Genomic DNA, 16,635 nt, shown 5'->3' on the forward strand with positions numbered 1-16,635 from the left:
CGGTCGGTCGGAATGTAGACCTATCCGTTTCCGGATGATAACTCAAGAACGCTTGGGCCTAGGATCATGAAAGTTGATAGGGAGGTTGGTCATCACCAGTAGATGACCCCTATTGATTTTGAGGTCTGTATGTCGAAGGTCAAGGTCACAGTGACCCTGAATAGTACAACGGTTTCCGGATGGTAACTCAAGAACACTTGGGTCTAGGATCATGAAAGTTGATAGGGAGGTTAATAATGACCAGCAGATGACCCCTATTGATTTTGAGGTCAGTATGTTAAAGGTCAAGGTCACAGTGACCCTGAACAGTAAAATGGTTTCCGGATGATAACTCAAGAACACTTGGGCCTAGGATCATGAAAGTTGATAGGGAGGTTGGTAATGACCAGCAGATGACCCCTATTGATTTTGAGGTCAGTATGTTAAAGGTCAAGGTCACAGTGACCCTGAACAGTAAAACAATTTCCAGATGATAACTCAAGAACGCTTAGGCCTAGGGTCACGAAAGTTGATAGGGAGGTTGGTCATGACCAGTAGGTGACCCCTATTGATTTTGAGGTCAGTATGTCAAAGGTCAAGGTCACATTGACCAGGAACAGTAAAATGATTTCCAGGCAATAACTCAAGAACGCTTTGGCCTAGTTTCAGGAAAATTGATAGTTAGGTTGGCCATGACCAGCAAATGACCTGTATTGATTTTGAGGTCATTAGGTCAAAGGTCAAGGTCACATTGGCCAGGAACAGTTAAATGGTTTCTGATCTTTTTGTCCAAAACCATAGGGCCTAGGGCATTGATATTTGGTATGTAGCAAAATCTAGTGGTCCTCTACCAGGATTGTTCAGATTATTTCCCTGGGGTCAAATATGGCCCCACGCCTAGGGTCACATGGTTTATATAGACTTATATAGGAAAAAACTTTGAAAAACCTCTTGTCCAAAACCACAGGGCCCCTATTGATTTTGAGGTCAGTATGTTAAAGGTCAAGGTCACAGTGACCCTGAACAGTAAAACAATTTCCAGATGATAACTCAAAAACGCTTAGGCCTAGGGTCACGAAAGTTGATAGGGAGGTTGGTCATGACCAGCAGGTGACCCCTATTGATTTTGAGGTCAGTATGTCAAAGGTCAAGGTCACAGTGACCAGGAACAGTAAAATGATTTCCAGGCAATAACTCAAGAACGCTTTGGCCTAGTTTCAGGAAAATTGATAGTTAGGTTGTCCATGACCAGCAAATGACCCCTATTGATTTTGAGGTCATTAGGTCAAAGGTCAAGGTCACATTGGCCAGGAACAGTTAAATGGTTTCTGATCTTTTTGTCCAAAACCATAGGGCCTAGGGCTTTGATATTTGGTATGTAGCAAAATCTAGTGGTCCTCTACCAAGATTGTTCAGATTATTTCCCTGGGGTCAAATATGGCCCCACCCCTAGGGTCACATGGTTTATATAGACTTATATAGGAAAAAACTTTGAAAAACCTCTTGTCCAAAACCACAGGGCCTAGGGCTTTGATATTTTGTATATGACATCATCTAGTGATCTTCTACTAAGATTATTCAAATTATTCCCCTAGGGTCAAATATGGCTCCGCCCTGGGGGTCACATGGTTTACATATACGTCTATAGGGAAAAACTTCAAAAATCTTCTTGTCCAAACCGCAAAGTCTATGGCTTTGGTATTTTGTAATGTAGCGTCATTTAATGGTTCTCTACCAAGTTTGTTCAAGTTATCTTTCTCGGGTCAAATATGCCCCTGCCTCAGAGGTCAAATGGTTCATATAGACTTATATAGGGAAAAACTTAGAATCTTCATGTCCATAACTTACATCATTCAAATTTGGATCACATGTATAGTTTTGAGTGGCAAGATGAACCTTGACATGAGTTGACCTTGATCTTGACCTAGTGACCTACTTTCACATTTCTGAACCTACAGCCTTCAAATTTGGACCACATGCATAGGTTTGTGTACTGAAAAAAACTTTGACCTTGTTATTGACCTAGTGACCTACTTTCACATTTTTGAAGGTACAGGTTTCAAATTTGGACCACATGCATAGTTTTTTGTTCCAAAATAAAATTTGACCTTGATTTTGACCTAGTGACCTAGTTTCACATTTCTCAAGCTACAGCCTTCAAATTTGAACCACAAGCGTACTTTTGTGTACTGAAATGAACTTTGATCTTGAGATTGACCTAGTGACCTACTTTCACATTTCTGAAGGTACAGGCTTCAAATTTGGACCACTTGCATAGTTTTATGTTCCGAAATAAAATTTGACCTTGATTTTGACCTAGTGACCTACTTTCACATTTCTCAAGCTACAGCCTTCAAATTTGAACCACATGCATAGTTTTGTGTACTGAAATGAACTTTAATCTTAAGATTGACCTAATGACCTACTTTCACATTTTTGAAGGTACAGGCTTCAAATTTGGACTGCATGCATATTTTTGTGTTCTGAATTGAAATTTTACATTGATTTTTATCTATTACCTGCTTTCACATTTTTCAAGCTACAGCCTCCAAATTTGAAGCACATGCATAGTTCTGTTTACCGAAATGAACTTTACCTTGAAATTGATCTAGTGACCTGCTTTCACATTTCTCAAGCCACCGCTTTCAAATTTGGACCACATACACGTTGTTTTGTACCTAAATGAAATTTGACCTTGATTTTGACCTTGAGCTAGTCTTGAAATTTGGAACATTCAAAAATGGCTCAGTGGATGGCGCCAAGATCAATCTGTAATCTCTTGTTAGGTTAATAGGTTAAAGGTCAAGGTCAGATTAAACCAGAATGATAGTACTTTTGTTTACAGTGAGCATATAATTTCTGTTCCTAGTGCACTTACTAAATGCATCAAGGGGGGCATTTCGTGTTCGACGAGCTCTTGTTAGAATAAATTGAATTCTTTTCAGCAAATGCAACATAACAGCTGCTTATTCTGTATAGACATTGATGAATTGGAATATTGTCTTCAAAAGAAAGTTGTTAAGAATTTCAACCAGATTTTAGAAATAATCAAAAATACTAACTAAAGGGCCATAACATAACATAACTCTTCTGCAAAAACAAAACCTGAACGTAGAGCAGCGGTTTTTTTTCTGGATTATGTTCCAGACTTTCTTTTTCAAAGTCTCCCAATTCCTTTTGTGAAGAATGCTTCCATTTGTTTTTCTCTTTTCTTGTGCCATTTGACATTCCTTCATGATTTTTCAGCCGCAGTGGTTTCTTCAAAGTAATGATTCAGTTTTCTAAGTTCCTATTTCATCCATGGAATCCTGGTGTTACCTATGACATGGTTCGCACAGGTCCTTGAAAGTCCTTGAATTTGATCCCGAGTCCTTGAAAAGTCCTCGATTTTCTTCTTCAAAAAATCCCCTGAAAAAGTACTTGAATTTTGAAAAAAAGGTGGAAAAGTCCTTAAATTTTGCTAAAAACGGGGGTGCAATCGTATTGTAGGGGAAAAATACAAAAAATAAATAATAAATAAACCAAAACGAGCGAAAAAACGGTGTAAAATAAAAATACATACACACCCACGGAGGAACGCTAGTTGAACACCGTTTCGGTACGGATTCGGTACGGAATAGCGATTTTCACAACGTTAAAATATTATGCGCAAGGTCATTGTAGCGTGACTTATCGACAACAATGAGTGGCCCTAAAAATAAATGTAGTTTCGCCAGTAAATGGCTTACACAGGATGATTATTCATCGTGGTTAAAGGAGTTTAAGTCGGACAAGCGTAAGTGTATTTGTACTTTGTGTGATAAACTCATTGATGTCGGAACAGTGGGAGAAAGTGCGTTGAAATCACAGTCACGCAAAAAGTGAAAAACACAAGAAAAATGCAGGTGCTATCAAGAAAAGTGGTTCAATTGACGCACTTTTTGTGAATCGCTGAGCACCCCAGGCTTCTACCGCCACAAAAACTGAGACTTAGTAGATGAAAATAATAATTTAGATAGCAACACATTGAATATACCACCCCCACCCACCAGGGTTCCAAGTCAGTGTCAGACAATGGACAAGTATGTAAATAAAGATAGTGTGTTAAGAGCAGAGATTCTGTGGACCCTTAAACTTATTTCTACTCATCAGTCATACAAGTCGTCTGAAAATACAGATAAACTTTTTAAAGCCATGTTCCCAGACAGTACAATAGCGACCCAGTTCAAGTGTGGTGAAAGAAAATCGGCATACCTAGCAGTGTTTGGTATTGCAGAACATTTAAAAAATATGCTACATGGGAATATTAAGGGTCCATATGTCATCATATTTGATGAAAGCTTGAACAAAAAGTTGCAGTCAAAACAAATGGACTTGATTATCCGCTTCTGGAACGATGAGTTGCGGCAAATTGAAACACGCTACTATACCTCACAGTTTCTTGGTAAGCTGTTAAATTTAATAACCTGTGTTATATGAGTTACTGTATATATCATGATATAGACTGTCCGAATATAAAATATTAGCATTTGTAAAGCAATACTGACTGTGTAAAAACAAGTTTGATTGCAAACTTTACATTTGGGGAAGTTGTAGTAAAATATTCTTTACGTTAACAACAAACAATTGTGTAACAACAAACAATTGTGTTTTTACTTGAAGTGACCTAGGGGGCCAGAGTAATAATAATGTAATTGTTTCATTTGTTCCACAAACTTTTGATTTGTGTGTGTTTGTCTTTTTCACAGGTCATGCCACAAGTGCTGACATGGTGGACCATTTTCTGAAAGCCATGGGGAAACTTGATCTGTCAAAGCTGCTTCAAATAGGCATGGATGGCCCAAATGTCAATTGGAAGTTTTTTGATATGATGCAGGAAAGACTTCAAAGTCAGCATGGATCACATTTACTTAACATTGGATCCTGTGGACTGCACATAGTGCACAATAGTTTCAAGGCTGGCTTCGTGAAAACAGGATGGAATATTGGTGATTATCTTGCCTCATTATACTATTTGTTTAAGGATTCTCCTGCCAGATGTGAAGACTTTGTGAAGGTGGCTGGGCAGGTGCTGCCCCTGAAGTTTGTTCAACACAGGTGGCTTGAGAATGTGCCCGTAGTAGAGAGAGCCATTTCAATCAATGACAGTATCATCAAGTATGTAAAATCTGTTGAGGAAAAAAAGATTCCAAACCCAGGAAATAAATCTTTCACAGTTGTGGCAGAACGCATCAGGGACCCATTGATTCTCACAAAATTGTACTTCTTTAAATATATCGCTTTGCAGCTGCAGCCGTTCTTAACCGTGTATCAGACCAGCAGGCCAATGGTGTGTTTTTTGGGTGATGATATGTGTGACATGTTAAGGGCAATTATGAAGATGTTTATTCCCAGTGACAAGATTGAATCAAATAATAAGTTAGTAAAAATGGATGTTACAGACAAGAAGCTGTATGTTAATTACAAAGAGATAGATATTGGTTTTTCTGCTGGTCAAAAGCTCAGAGAAACCAAAGTTAGTGACAGACAAAAAATGGAAATAAAGATGGAGGCAAGGGATTGCTTAGTTGAAATTGTGAAAAAACTTCTAACTAAGGCTCCAGTGTCATATTCACTAGTTCGCTGTCTAGCTTGCCTGGATCCAGTGAACATGGCTAACAGACCAGTTGTTTGCAAAAACAACTTCAGGAAATTACTTTCAGTGTTACAAAAATCCTCAAAGGTTAATGAAAATGGGTGTGATACCCTTGTACAGCAGTACAACAAATTTGTAGAAAATGTGCCAATGATAGGTACTGATAAGTTTACTGACTTCGACAAAAAGAAACAATCAGTTGATGTTTTTTTCACTGAACACATGTCACAGTCTTCTGACTTCTCTAAACTGTTTGAAGTGGTGAAAGTATTATTGCTTCTTTCACATGGACAAGCCCCTGTAGAAAGAGGTTTCAGTGTTAATAAAGAAGTAGAAGTAGAAAACTTAAAAAAGGAAAGTTTAATTGCCCACAGGCTCATTTGTGACCATGTTCAAAAAGTCGGAGGAATTTTAAATGTGGATATTACTGATGCTCTTTTGAAAGATGCAAGATCTGCCAGGTTAAAATATCAAACCTACTTGGAAAATGAAAGACAGAAAGAAAAAACTAAAACTGCCCTTGAAAAAAGAAAGCGAACACTTGATGTGATTGATAATCTAAAAACAAAAAAGCGACGTCTTGAACAGGACATAGATGACTTAAAGAAAAGTGCTGACAATTTGTACGAAAAAGCTGAAACTACATCTAAAATTGAATTCGTTACCCAGGCAAATGCTATGAGACGAGTGGCGAAAGAAAAACAAGAAGAAGTGAAGTCCCTTGAGGACAAATTGAAAACTAGTCTTGAGAGCTTGAAAGACTTATAAGAAACATGTACTAGTATGTATACAGGCAAATATAGCTCATAAAAGGTAATCCCATTGAAGATCTCATAAATGATAAAGGTTAAGATATGCTATTGTAGCTTATGGAAAATAAAACTGTTCTGTAACTTTTCTTCTATCATAATGCCTTATGAAGAGCCAAAATGGTTTTGTAATTTAAGATTTAAAGCGATTAAAATAGTCCTTGAAAATCAATAAAAAGTCCTTGAAAAGTCCTTGAAAAGTCCTTGAATTTTTTTGCCAAGTCCTGTATGAACCATGTATGAGATACATAACGTATTACTTCCAGATCATTCATCGCAACTTTAATGGAAATAATTTAAAACAAGAGCTGTCCATAAGCAGCCTGCTAGATAATTCTCTGTGCTTACTACTAAAGCAATTTCTTGCCAAATGTAGGTAAATATCATGTTGAGCTTCTTCCGAGATATTAGGGATTAATATTAAAAAAAGAAAGACAGAAAATTATTTATTTGCACAATGTCACATTATATATTGGTAGGAAACTACTATTTTGAGTTTCAGGTAAAATGCATTGAGAGAATATAAAGTATTCAATGTTATTTAACTTTTTACCATACAGTACCAAGTTAAAAAGAGGCATAACTCTGATAAAAGGCAAAACAGAGTTAACACGTTCCATTTGTATTTGACAGTTTCCAAACTGTCAAAACACTTGATTTTTGTAGATATTAAGAAAATAAACACCAGTTCACTTGAAATTTACAAAATTTATTTTCATATTTGATATACAAGTACAAAGAAGGTTTTCGAAGTAAGTTAATTTGGCATATAAACAACACAAATTAAAAGGTGAATGACAATTGTTATACGCTACCTGAATTCTGATAAGCACTATAAGATGAGCAAGCGATGCCAATCCACTTACTGGCTATCCGAATTTGGATTTATAAGCAAAATAAAATGAATAGGCGATTCACTATTTGTATACGAATAAGCGTAGAACCGAACTGATTTTGGATAAAGAGCATTATTTTAAAATTATGGCAAACTCTACCAGCACTATCTGAATTTTGAAAGGTAGTATTTAGACACGCCATGGTCTTATTCACTATCCGAATTCGAATAGGCAATATTAATTGACTGTAGAATGCAAGCTGCAGTATAAAACTAAATTCTGCTAAGCAATGTTTATTGGGCTAGCAATGGCAAATGTCCTATACACTATCTGAAATACCTTTCTTGAAAATAAAACGATCAAGTGATGGCAATCGTCCTACCCGCTATCAGAATTTGGATAAACAAAATAAATGAACAGGCGATGTATAAGCCCCGATTCACTAGCTGAATTCGGATAAGAAGAGTGAGTTTAAACGAAGGCCAACTCTACATATTTAGATTATGAACCCATTCGCTATCTGAATTCAGCTAAGAAAAATCAATAAACCATCGTATGCAAACTCCAATACGCTATTCCACATGGGCCGGAAACCACAAACGTACTTTACGCTCTCTTAGATTACATATTACATAACATACAAACTAAATTGAACCATCGATGACTAAGATCCGATTCACTATTTATTTAGTGGTATGTATTCGTACCTCTAGAATCTAATACTAGATATACGGATCAGTCCCTCTCCTCAAACTGTTACGGGTGGTATACTGACCTCATTTTTCCAGATATATAGTGTTATTTACATCCTTTACTTTGTTGAAAATAAAATATCAAATACGACTATCAATATTTACATAAAATATGCATTTAAATTGTTTGCAAATACCAGAGTCCATCCGAGTGTGTACATTTCCTTCCGAAACGTAAGGATTCGAGGAACTACAAATGATTCCTGCCAGTTAATTTATTTCAGAATAAGCTGTGATAAAAGACCAATGAGCATTTTAACCCCTTTATTGATTTATATATTGAAATTAAGCAAAAAATATATGGTCAAAACAAACTTTACAACATCACAATGCATATTCATGTAAATATTTAGTAATAAATAATCAATTTATTTCAATATATTCTAGTTAAGATAGAATCTTCAAGTGCATAAAAACTTGAATGTACTGCTTATTTAACAGTTATAAAATATCTAATATAACGAACAATTGTATATACAATTATTTATATTAATAGTAAAATGTTTGAATTAACTAATTTCGTCAAAACTCTCACATTAATCATATTGTATTATAAGTAAATTTCATATGGATGTTCAAGTTCAGTCAGACATGATTTTATTTTTAAATGAGTCGATATGAGCCTAGTGTGAATGTTCGTTCAAATAATATTGGAAACCTTAGCAAGAGGAGTCTTGTAAAAGCACCTTTACTATCTGTAAAATAGTTGTTTTTATCTGTCTATGAACAGGTTACATTCCTGTGAAAGTTACGGAAGTTCATTTGCTATTTTTCGGATAGCAGAGCTAAAAACCTAATGAAACATAACACAAGTTTTGGAATTTGCAAGAAACTTATACACAGTAGTATTTTTATGATATCTCGACAAATCATATCCTAATAACAAAATAATTATCAGCATGTGTTAAACGGGTCAAATTCGTAAAATGAACATTCTTATATACATATTGAAAGTTACACTGTTCTGCAGCGAATGACAACATTTAAAATTGCACTAACAAATTAGTAATATTAAAATACTAATGACACATCAGTTGCTGCATTGGTTGCATCGAAAGTACATGTACACAAAGCTCATGGTTCGCACAGGTCCTTGAAAGTCCTTGAATTTGATCCTACGTCCTTGAAAAGTCCTTGATTTTTTTCTTCCAAAAATCCCCTGAAAAAGTACTTGAATTTTGAAAAAAAAAAGGTAGAAAAGTCCTTAAATTTTGCTAAAAACGGGGGTGCAATCGTATTGTAGGGGAAAAATACAAAAAATAAATAAGTCAAAACGAGCGAAAAAACGGTGTAAAATAAAAATACATGCACACCCACGGAGGGAACGCTAGTTGAACACCGTTTCGGTACGGAAGTTAGCGATTTTCACAACGTTAAAATATTATGTGCAAGGTCATTGTAGCGTGACTTATCAACAACAACAATGAGTGGCCCAAAAAATAAATGTAGTTTCGCCAATAAATGGCTTACACAGGATGATTATTCATCGTGGTTAAAGGAGTTTAAGTCAGACAAGCATAAGTGTATGTGATAAACTCATTGATGTCGGAACTATGGGAGAAAGTGCGTTGAAATTACACGCGAAAACAAGAAGTGAAGTCCCTTGAGGACAAATTGAAAACTAGTCTTGAGAGCTTGAAAGACTTATAAGAAACATGTACTAAGTATGTATACAGGCAAATATAGCTCATAAAAGGTAATCCCATTGAAGATCTCATAAAGGTTAAGATATGCTATTGTAGCTTATGGAAAATAAAACTGTTCTGTAACTTTTCTTCTGTCATAATACCTTATGAAGAGCCTAAATGGTTTTGTAATTTAAGATTTAAAGCGATTAAAATAGTCCTTGAAAATCGATAAAAAGTCCTTGAAAAGTCCTTGATTTTTTTATGCCAAGTCCTGTATGAACCATGAAGCTGATAATTTCATTTTTTTGTGAATACAATTTATCTTTTTTTAATTATATTTCATATTTGGTCAGGCTGGATACATTGGATGAAAATTTTATAAATAATTGTTTTATATCAGTCAGGCCCAAGTCTTCGTAACGTTATGAACGTTTGTCATATTGCATTTATATATTATTCATATGCCAGTGATGGACCATAGTTTGTTTTCTAATAGTGTATAATATTAAAGGGCTGGACTAACATGTTCCTCCAGAGGATAAATACTGTAAGATTTATTTACATTGGACAAGTGAAATTATGTTCTCTGCAAGTCCCTTTTATAACAGAGATAAAGTTAACAGTGGTTGCGTACATGTCAAGAAGTCTTTGTTAGACAAGAACCATCTCTTATCCTAGTGGTCTTGCATAAAGTGACGGAAAAAACATGGTAAACAATTATAAGGCTTTTTTTCTAAAAGAGCCGAGAAAACGTTTCTGGTTTAGAATAGCTGAAATTAGTAGCTTGCCTCAATGTTCTTGTGACATAAATCTTAATTGTGCCATTTAAATGAATTAATACTGTAAAACATGTACTAATCATTTGAGACAATGTGGCCGCTAACAGATTTATTCTTTGTCAGTAAATGGAATTTAAAATTTTTCGTGATAATTAAAGCAGCATGCCTCAAGATTTGGTTAAAAAAAAATTTCTTTCAGATTGAAGTTTTGGTCATATAATGAACATTAGAATATGAATTTTTGTTTCTAAAATATTTTTAGAAATCTAAATCAAGAAAAAAAGATGACCGCGTCGGGAATCGAACCCCGGACCGCCGCGGCAATAGACATTTTCCCATCGTCGTAACCAATAGCGCTATAGCTGAAGCAGGGAATAATTACTTCCAAATATAGATATTTATAATTGAGAGAGTTTACCTCAAGTAAAAACGTGACAAACGCTTTTCGATTTTCTTCATAAAAAAGTAGTAAAAACAGAAAATTCTCATGTGTTTCCGTAACATAAAGTTTGTCAGTAATTAAGGTTTAAAGCCTTCTTAAGAAATACATGCATAGCATTTATTTCAAGATATCTAAAAAAAAAACATTTTTGTTGTCGAACGATCTGGAGGCATGTCGCTCTAAATGGTTAGTTCATATCAAAGTACCGCATTACTTTATTGCCACGTTTTACAAAATGATCAGTATTCAAGAGAGATTTATTCATTATATAGCTACGCAAAATATTTTGCTCTTAATTTTCTGGGAAGTGACGAGTCTCTATTTAAATCAAAAGTTCCCGGGTAGCATTCTTCTATTCGCACCCTCTCTTTTTGCCCAGTGCGGAAGTACTTCCTTCCCCGCTCCTGCAGTTCTTCTAACGTCAACATTCCGTAGTGAACACTTTCGATCTGGCCTATTCTTTTTAACCCGGTAAGGTTAAAAACAACATGCTCACCCTCCATATATCGCCTTCTGTCCCCGTGGATGTTGCTCGAATATACCTGAATATAAAGAAAAAAGACATTCTAAATACCACTATTGCCGAAAGTACACTTTATTCAATAGTTCAACAAAAGGTAAATTTATACACAGAATACCAAACAATATGCCACTGCAGTTATTACTTAGAATGACTGTTTATATCACATTTATATCGCATTAATTGCTCAATAAACCTTTTTGACTCTGCCGTTTCCGTTTCCCCTATTTCAGTTTTGCCTATAGGCAAACATCATACTATCCATTTCTTCATTTTCTTTATTTTGAAGTTCGACTATATTTACCGGTACAGCTACTTTATTACTCACACACAAACAGTGCACACTGTATAATCGTACAAGACAAGCGTAAGGTTGGCTACCCTTTTTTTTTTTTTTTTATTCTATCAAAGTTTACGCAACTTTTCGAAAGTGCCATTATAAACTTGAATGATCTTAAGCTTTCTTGAGATGATATTCTGTAAGATGATTTAATTCGACACATTTGAAAAAAAAACTGAAGTTAGTAACAACTTGCGGAAGAGAAGTTAATAACCTTCATTAGAGTAACTATTTTCAATAATAAAGTGCATGTTTGCAGAGAATGAAGACAGTATTTTATGTTCATTACTTTTGTAAAAATACCAGACGTGTACCTTAATTAATATCCTAATAAGCGTTTCTAGGATCAATCTTCAGTGAACTTTCTCAACAGACTAACAATGACAGACAATTCTACAAGTCTACAATTCAGGAAATAAATTGTCCGAAAAGAAATGTAATCAAACAACGCAATAACATAATGCGTTTATTCCCGATATTTCCCTCTTAAATCATTTTAAGACTTTAAGATTTATTGCTAAGTGTTGACTTGGCATACAACGAGTTTCTTCTTTTCAGTTCCCGATGCGGAGACTAAAATCTTGAGATTGAGTTCCTGTAAATAAAATCCATCATTTACCTGTTTATACTGATGACGCTTCTCCTTATACCGTCTCATAATGTCTGCCTCTTTTTCTGTCAGTGTGGATGAATATGTAATATTTTGACACGGCCTCAAATTATGCAACGGCCATGTCTCTGTCTCGATGGTGGCTGTCTTTTCAAAGAATATATTCCATTCACGGACATGCTCTTCAGTAAAATGCGCCAAGCTGAAGTCTTTTTCGAGAGATCTTAAGTGATAACATTGAACACTATCTTTGAAAGGTGCAGGAAACAGTAACTCGAGATTTACAAGTTTCGTATACCAATCTAGTGATTAGTTAAAATTTATACTTTGCATTAAGTAGCATGCATCTGAACCTTATTCTCTCGTGCAAAATCCAATCACCATGTCTTTCTCACTTTTACACAGTTCCGTTAAAATCAATTGTAACACTTAAATAATCATTTTACTCTCTAGAGCACAGTTTAAATATAAACTTTATATGTTATGTATCAGTTAAGGTCTTTGAAATTCTGAAAATAAAAGTTTTTGTCATGTATTGGTAAATTAAAGCAGCGTATGCAACGTTTCATTATGACACACATACACTTAAAATTGTCAATACGGTAAAGAAACACAACGCACTAAATGTGCTTGTACAGTTTTCACATTTCAAAGGTTTTGTAATATTGTATTTTATACTGATAACACAAGTGATGTGATGTTACCTTCTAAGGTCTTGTAAATCGACTGCATCATAATTTTGCCGAACAATTTCAGGCTCTCCCTCAGGAAGTTGTTGTTCACCGTCCTTCATCTTAAATATTTCTAATGGTTTTTCATTGTGTTTTGGCCACAACTCATCCTCAGTAGACAACACTTTGAACTGTACTGTTGTGTGGCCAACATCGTCATTGAATATTCTGCAGTACATGTCAAGAGAAGAGGTTATCAGGAAATAATATCCACAGAAGGTTAATATCATTTAACGTGTTGTATTTTAGCTAATTATTTCAGGAAAAAAACCGGATCGTCCAATCATATGGTTTACTTTATATTTTAAAGCTATAATAGGATAAGTACAATTATTAATGACTTAGGGTATCTTTATCATTGTAAGATAGCTCAATTTGCATGAAAACGAGTATAGAACATTAGAATGAAATGTATCATTATGTTTTTCAATCCATCGCAATGAAAGAGAGACGTGCACGTAAAACAAATGATTTTATCATTAACTTCTAATAACCTACAATCAATTAAGTTCGCTGCAAATTAAGTCTCGATATGTGAAAGTATTGATTAAAACATAATCAAGAATCTTTTCATTGATTGTTGTATATGGGATTCCGTATTAATTTAGTAAAAGCTTAATATTCATAAAGATATCACAAAATTTAATAAGTTCATGGATATCCCACATCACAGGTGTCTCTTGTTCATCATGAAAAACAGAGCAGACTACACAAATCAAAAATTAAATTAATATGAATACGGTACTCCATAGTTTTTTGGGTTTTTTTTTTTGGTCGTCTGCTGGTTTGTTTGAGATTGTCAATGGCTTTTGAATAATGTATGTGCATATCTACTTCGAGACGTCTCTTCTCAGACGTTTTTCAAGTCGTTGAGATTAGATGACATATATAACTGTAGCAAAAGCACCATAACTGCAGAAAATTAAATGCTTTAATGGCAGAAGCTGTAGAAGTTATACCTATATAATTTCGGGTAAGTAACATTGTGGATCTGGTTGACATAACGTCGCCATATGACCTATAATTGTGTCGGTGCGACGTTAAACCCAACAAAATAAAAAAAACCAATTAATTTTTATTTTGAAACATAAGGCTCTTAACTAAGTTTTGGGGTTTCTTTATTTGTAAAGTAGTAGACACTTAACTAAAGTAAATTGAACAATATAGTATAGCAACATACGGAATTTGCACACATAAGAAACCTACAAGAATTAATTATAATTATAAGCTGAAATGTGTTTCTAACTTTAAACTTTTCTTTCTTCTGCAGAAATACCAATTTTGATGTAAAAATGTGCCTTCATCTATTTACACACAGATATTTAACCCTTTGCCTGCTGGCGGCAATAATTCTGCCTTTGCGACCAGTGCAGACCAAGATCAGCCTGCACATCCGTGCAGTCTGATCATGGTCTGCACTGTTCGCTATTCAGTCAGTAAATTTTCAGTAAACACCCCTTCGAATAATAAATGATATTGCCCAAATTGAATGATGGACCAGTCCATTATAGAAATTTAGCAGGGTAAGGGTTAAAGTTGAAAATTCCTCCAATGAATGTGGCACTTGCGTTGAATTCAGAAAAAGTCATACACATTGTAACTTATAGAATACAAGAAGCATTCTGTCCAAAGCAAAATGACATAATATTCTCAGAGTAAGATTGCAGATTTATGTGCCTGTACACTGTTCTTCAAATACAACACTTAAATATGCATGTATTCAGCCCTTGGACCTGGACAATCATAAATGCTCCAAGAGGTGATACCACTGTATCATGTATATTCAGGAATTCTGTATTTCTACATTCGATTCGAGAAGGGGGTGGAGCGGGGGGGGGGGGGGGGGGGGGGGGGGGGGGGGGGAGTGACATCTTTCCTACTCCTTTATTGTTCAGTTACAGTTTAATTCCTTATGTCCATTTTATGACAAGCCATAGGGAAATTTTCCAATATAACTTCAAGTACCAAGTACAGAAAAATGAAGTTCATTTCCAATACAAATTTAACTCATCTGACCCCTGCAGTTGTTAATCCAAGCTACAAGATGGTCTCATTGATTGATAAAAAACCTAAAACTAGGTTTGTGAATTTTGGAATTGTACTAGACTATGATATTGGGCATAGGATATAGACTGGCTCAGTTCACTACATTCAATCATAAAAAGTAAAAAGATATATCATAGTCTGTCAGCTAATCTAATAATCATCGGCAAATGTCTTAAAAGTAAGAACACACACCTATATTTTAGACTGAAAACAATATACAACTGTAATTTACTTTAGTAAAACTATGCTTTTTTTGTATCATAATCGATTTTCCATGGACATCTGTAAGTCCATCAGGACTAAACTGTTGTGATATTTGTTTTCTGGCTTTATCCGATGGTCTCTTACTGCTCTACCGTTTGCAGAAAGATCTATTATATTTATTCTGGTATGGCTCATATACCGCACAATCATCTTTCAATACGTGTATAAGCTATACACCTATGTAGGAGAACTTTTAATTATGACCAGTAACTTTGGATCATGGCTAAGTTTAGAACATCATATCAGGTTTAAACCATTTGTCACTGTCTGTTCCTAGAGCTGCCAGACCTTTCTTTATGCTGATTTTAGGGCCGAAATTCGGCCCCATTCCCCAATCTAAAAAGTATACTTTTTTCCCCACCTTGGCCAAAATTCCCCATGCAAAAAAAAAAAATGAAATTAGTTTTGATTTTCAGTCCTGATTTTAACAACTTTTCAGCAAATATATTCATGATTTCGCGACGTAAATTTCCCCTCCAAAAGGGACCTGGTACCCTTCCCCAAATTTACAAAAAAAGGGCTGGCTGCCCTCACTCTGATTTGATTGTCACTATTGTTTATGTGTTATATAACATTGTCTACAGCATAGCAGACATATAGATTACAAATAACACAAAAAAAGGGAAAAAAATATCTCCGAATTGTTACGAAAATCAGGTTATTCAACTTGGCATCGCATCATTAGGTTATGTTTAAAATGGGCAATGTTCTATTATACATACCTGACTGCATCCCATCATGCCATACTGGAACAGTAGTAGATCTATACATAGAGCTCGGACCATGTTCTATTGTACATACCTGACTGCATCCCATCATGCCATACTGGAACAGTAGTAGATCTATACATAGAGCTCGGACCATGTTCTATTGAACATACCTGACTGCATCCCATCATGCCATACTGGAACAGTAGTAGATCTATACATAGAGCTCGGACCATGTTCTATTGTACATACCTGACTGCATCCTATCATGCCATACTGGAACAGTAGTAGATCTATACATAGAGCTCGGACCATGTTCTATTGTACATACCTGACTGCATCCCATCATGCCATACTGGAACAGTAGTAGATCTATACATAGAGCTCTGAATTCGACTACCCCTATTGGGCCTCAGTCAAACGGCAGCATGCCAGTACATGCGATCAGCTGTTTAGACGGAATAGAAGCTATGACTAGAACAGTAGGTGTACTGACAAAAGGTGTACCCAAACTAAAGATATTGTCAATGAGTTGAAGCCATTTTACTATTTTTGGTAACAATGACCCCAAATATCGC

The 16,635-nt window shown here is 35.3% G+C and overlaps 1 protein-coding gene across 1 annotated transcript; it reads right to left on the bottom strand.

Annotated features, from left to right (window-relative positions):
- Positions 1-9,724: 9,724 nt before the first annotated feature.
- Positions 9,725-13,454, bottom strand: LOC123560580 (uncharacterized). The gene is made up of 3 exons (XM_053552308.1): positions 13,014-13,454; positions 12,319-12,532; positions 9,725-11,381 (listed from the first exon to the last, which is right to left on the bottom strand). Exons 1-3 carry the CDS (start codon positions 13,268-13,270, stop codon positions 11,112-11,114), a joined length of 741 nt encoding a protein of 246 aa, XP_053408283.1. The 5' UTR covers positions 13,271-13,454; the 3' UTR covers positions 9,725-11,111.
- Between the last annotated feature and the right edge of the window lie 3,181 nt (positions 13,455-16,635).

Source organism: Mercenaria mercenaria, chromosome 10 (assembly GCF_021730395.1).
Source record: "Mercenaria mercenaria strain notata chromosome 10, MADL_Memer_1, whole genome shotgun sequence".
NCBI classification, from domain to species: domain Eukaryota; kingdom Metazoa; phylum Mollusca; class Bivalvia; order Venerida; family Veneridae; genus Mercenaria; species Mercenaria mercenaria.

Coding starts and splice junctions, on each gene's coding strand:
- LOC123560580 (XM_053552308.1), bottom strand. CDS start 13,270: ATGATATTAACCTTCTGTGGATATTATTTCCTGATAACCTCTTCTCTT. Junction 12,533..13,013: donor GATTTACAAGACCTTAGAAG/GTAACATCACAT, acceptor TTATCACTTAAG/ATCTCTCGAAAAAGACTTCA. Junction 11,382..12,318: donor AGCGTCATCAGTATAAACAG/GTAAATGATGGA, acceptor CTTTATATTCAG/GTATATTCGAGCAACATCCA.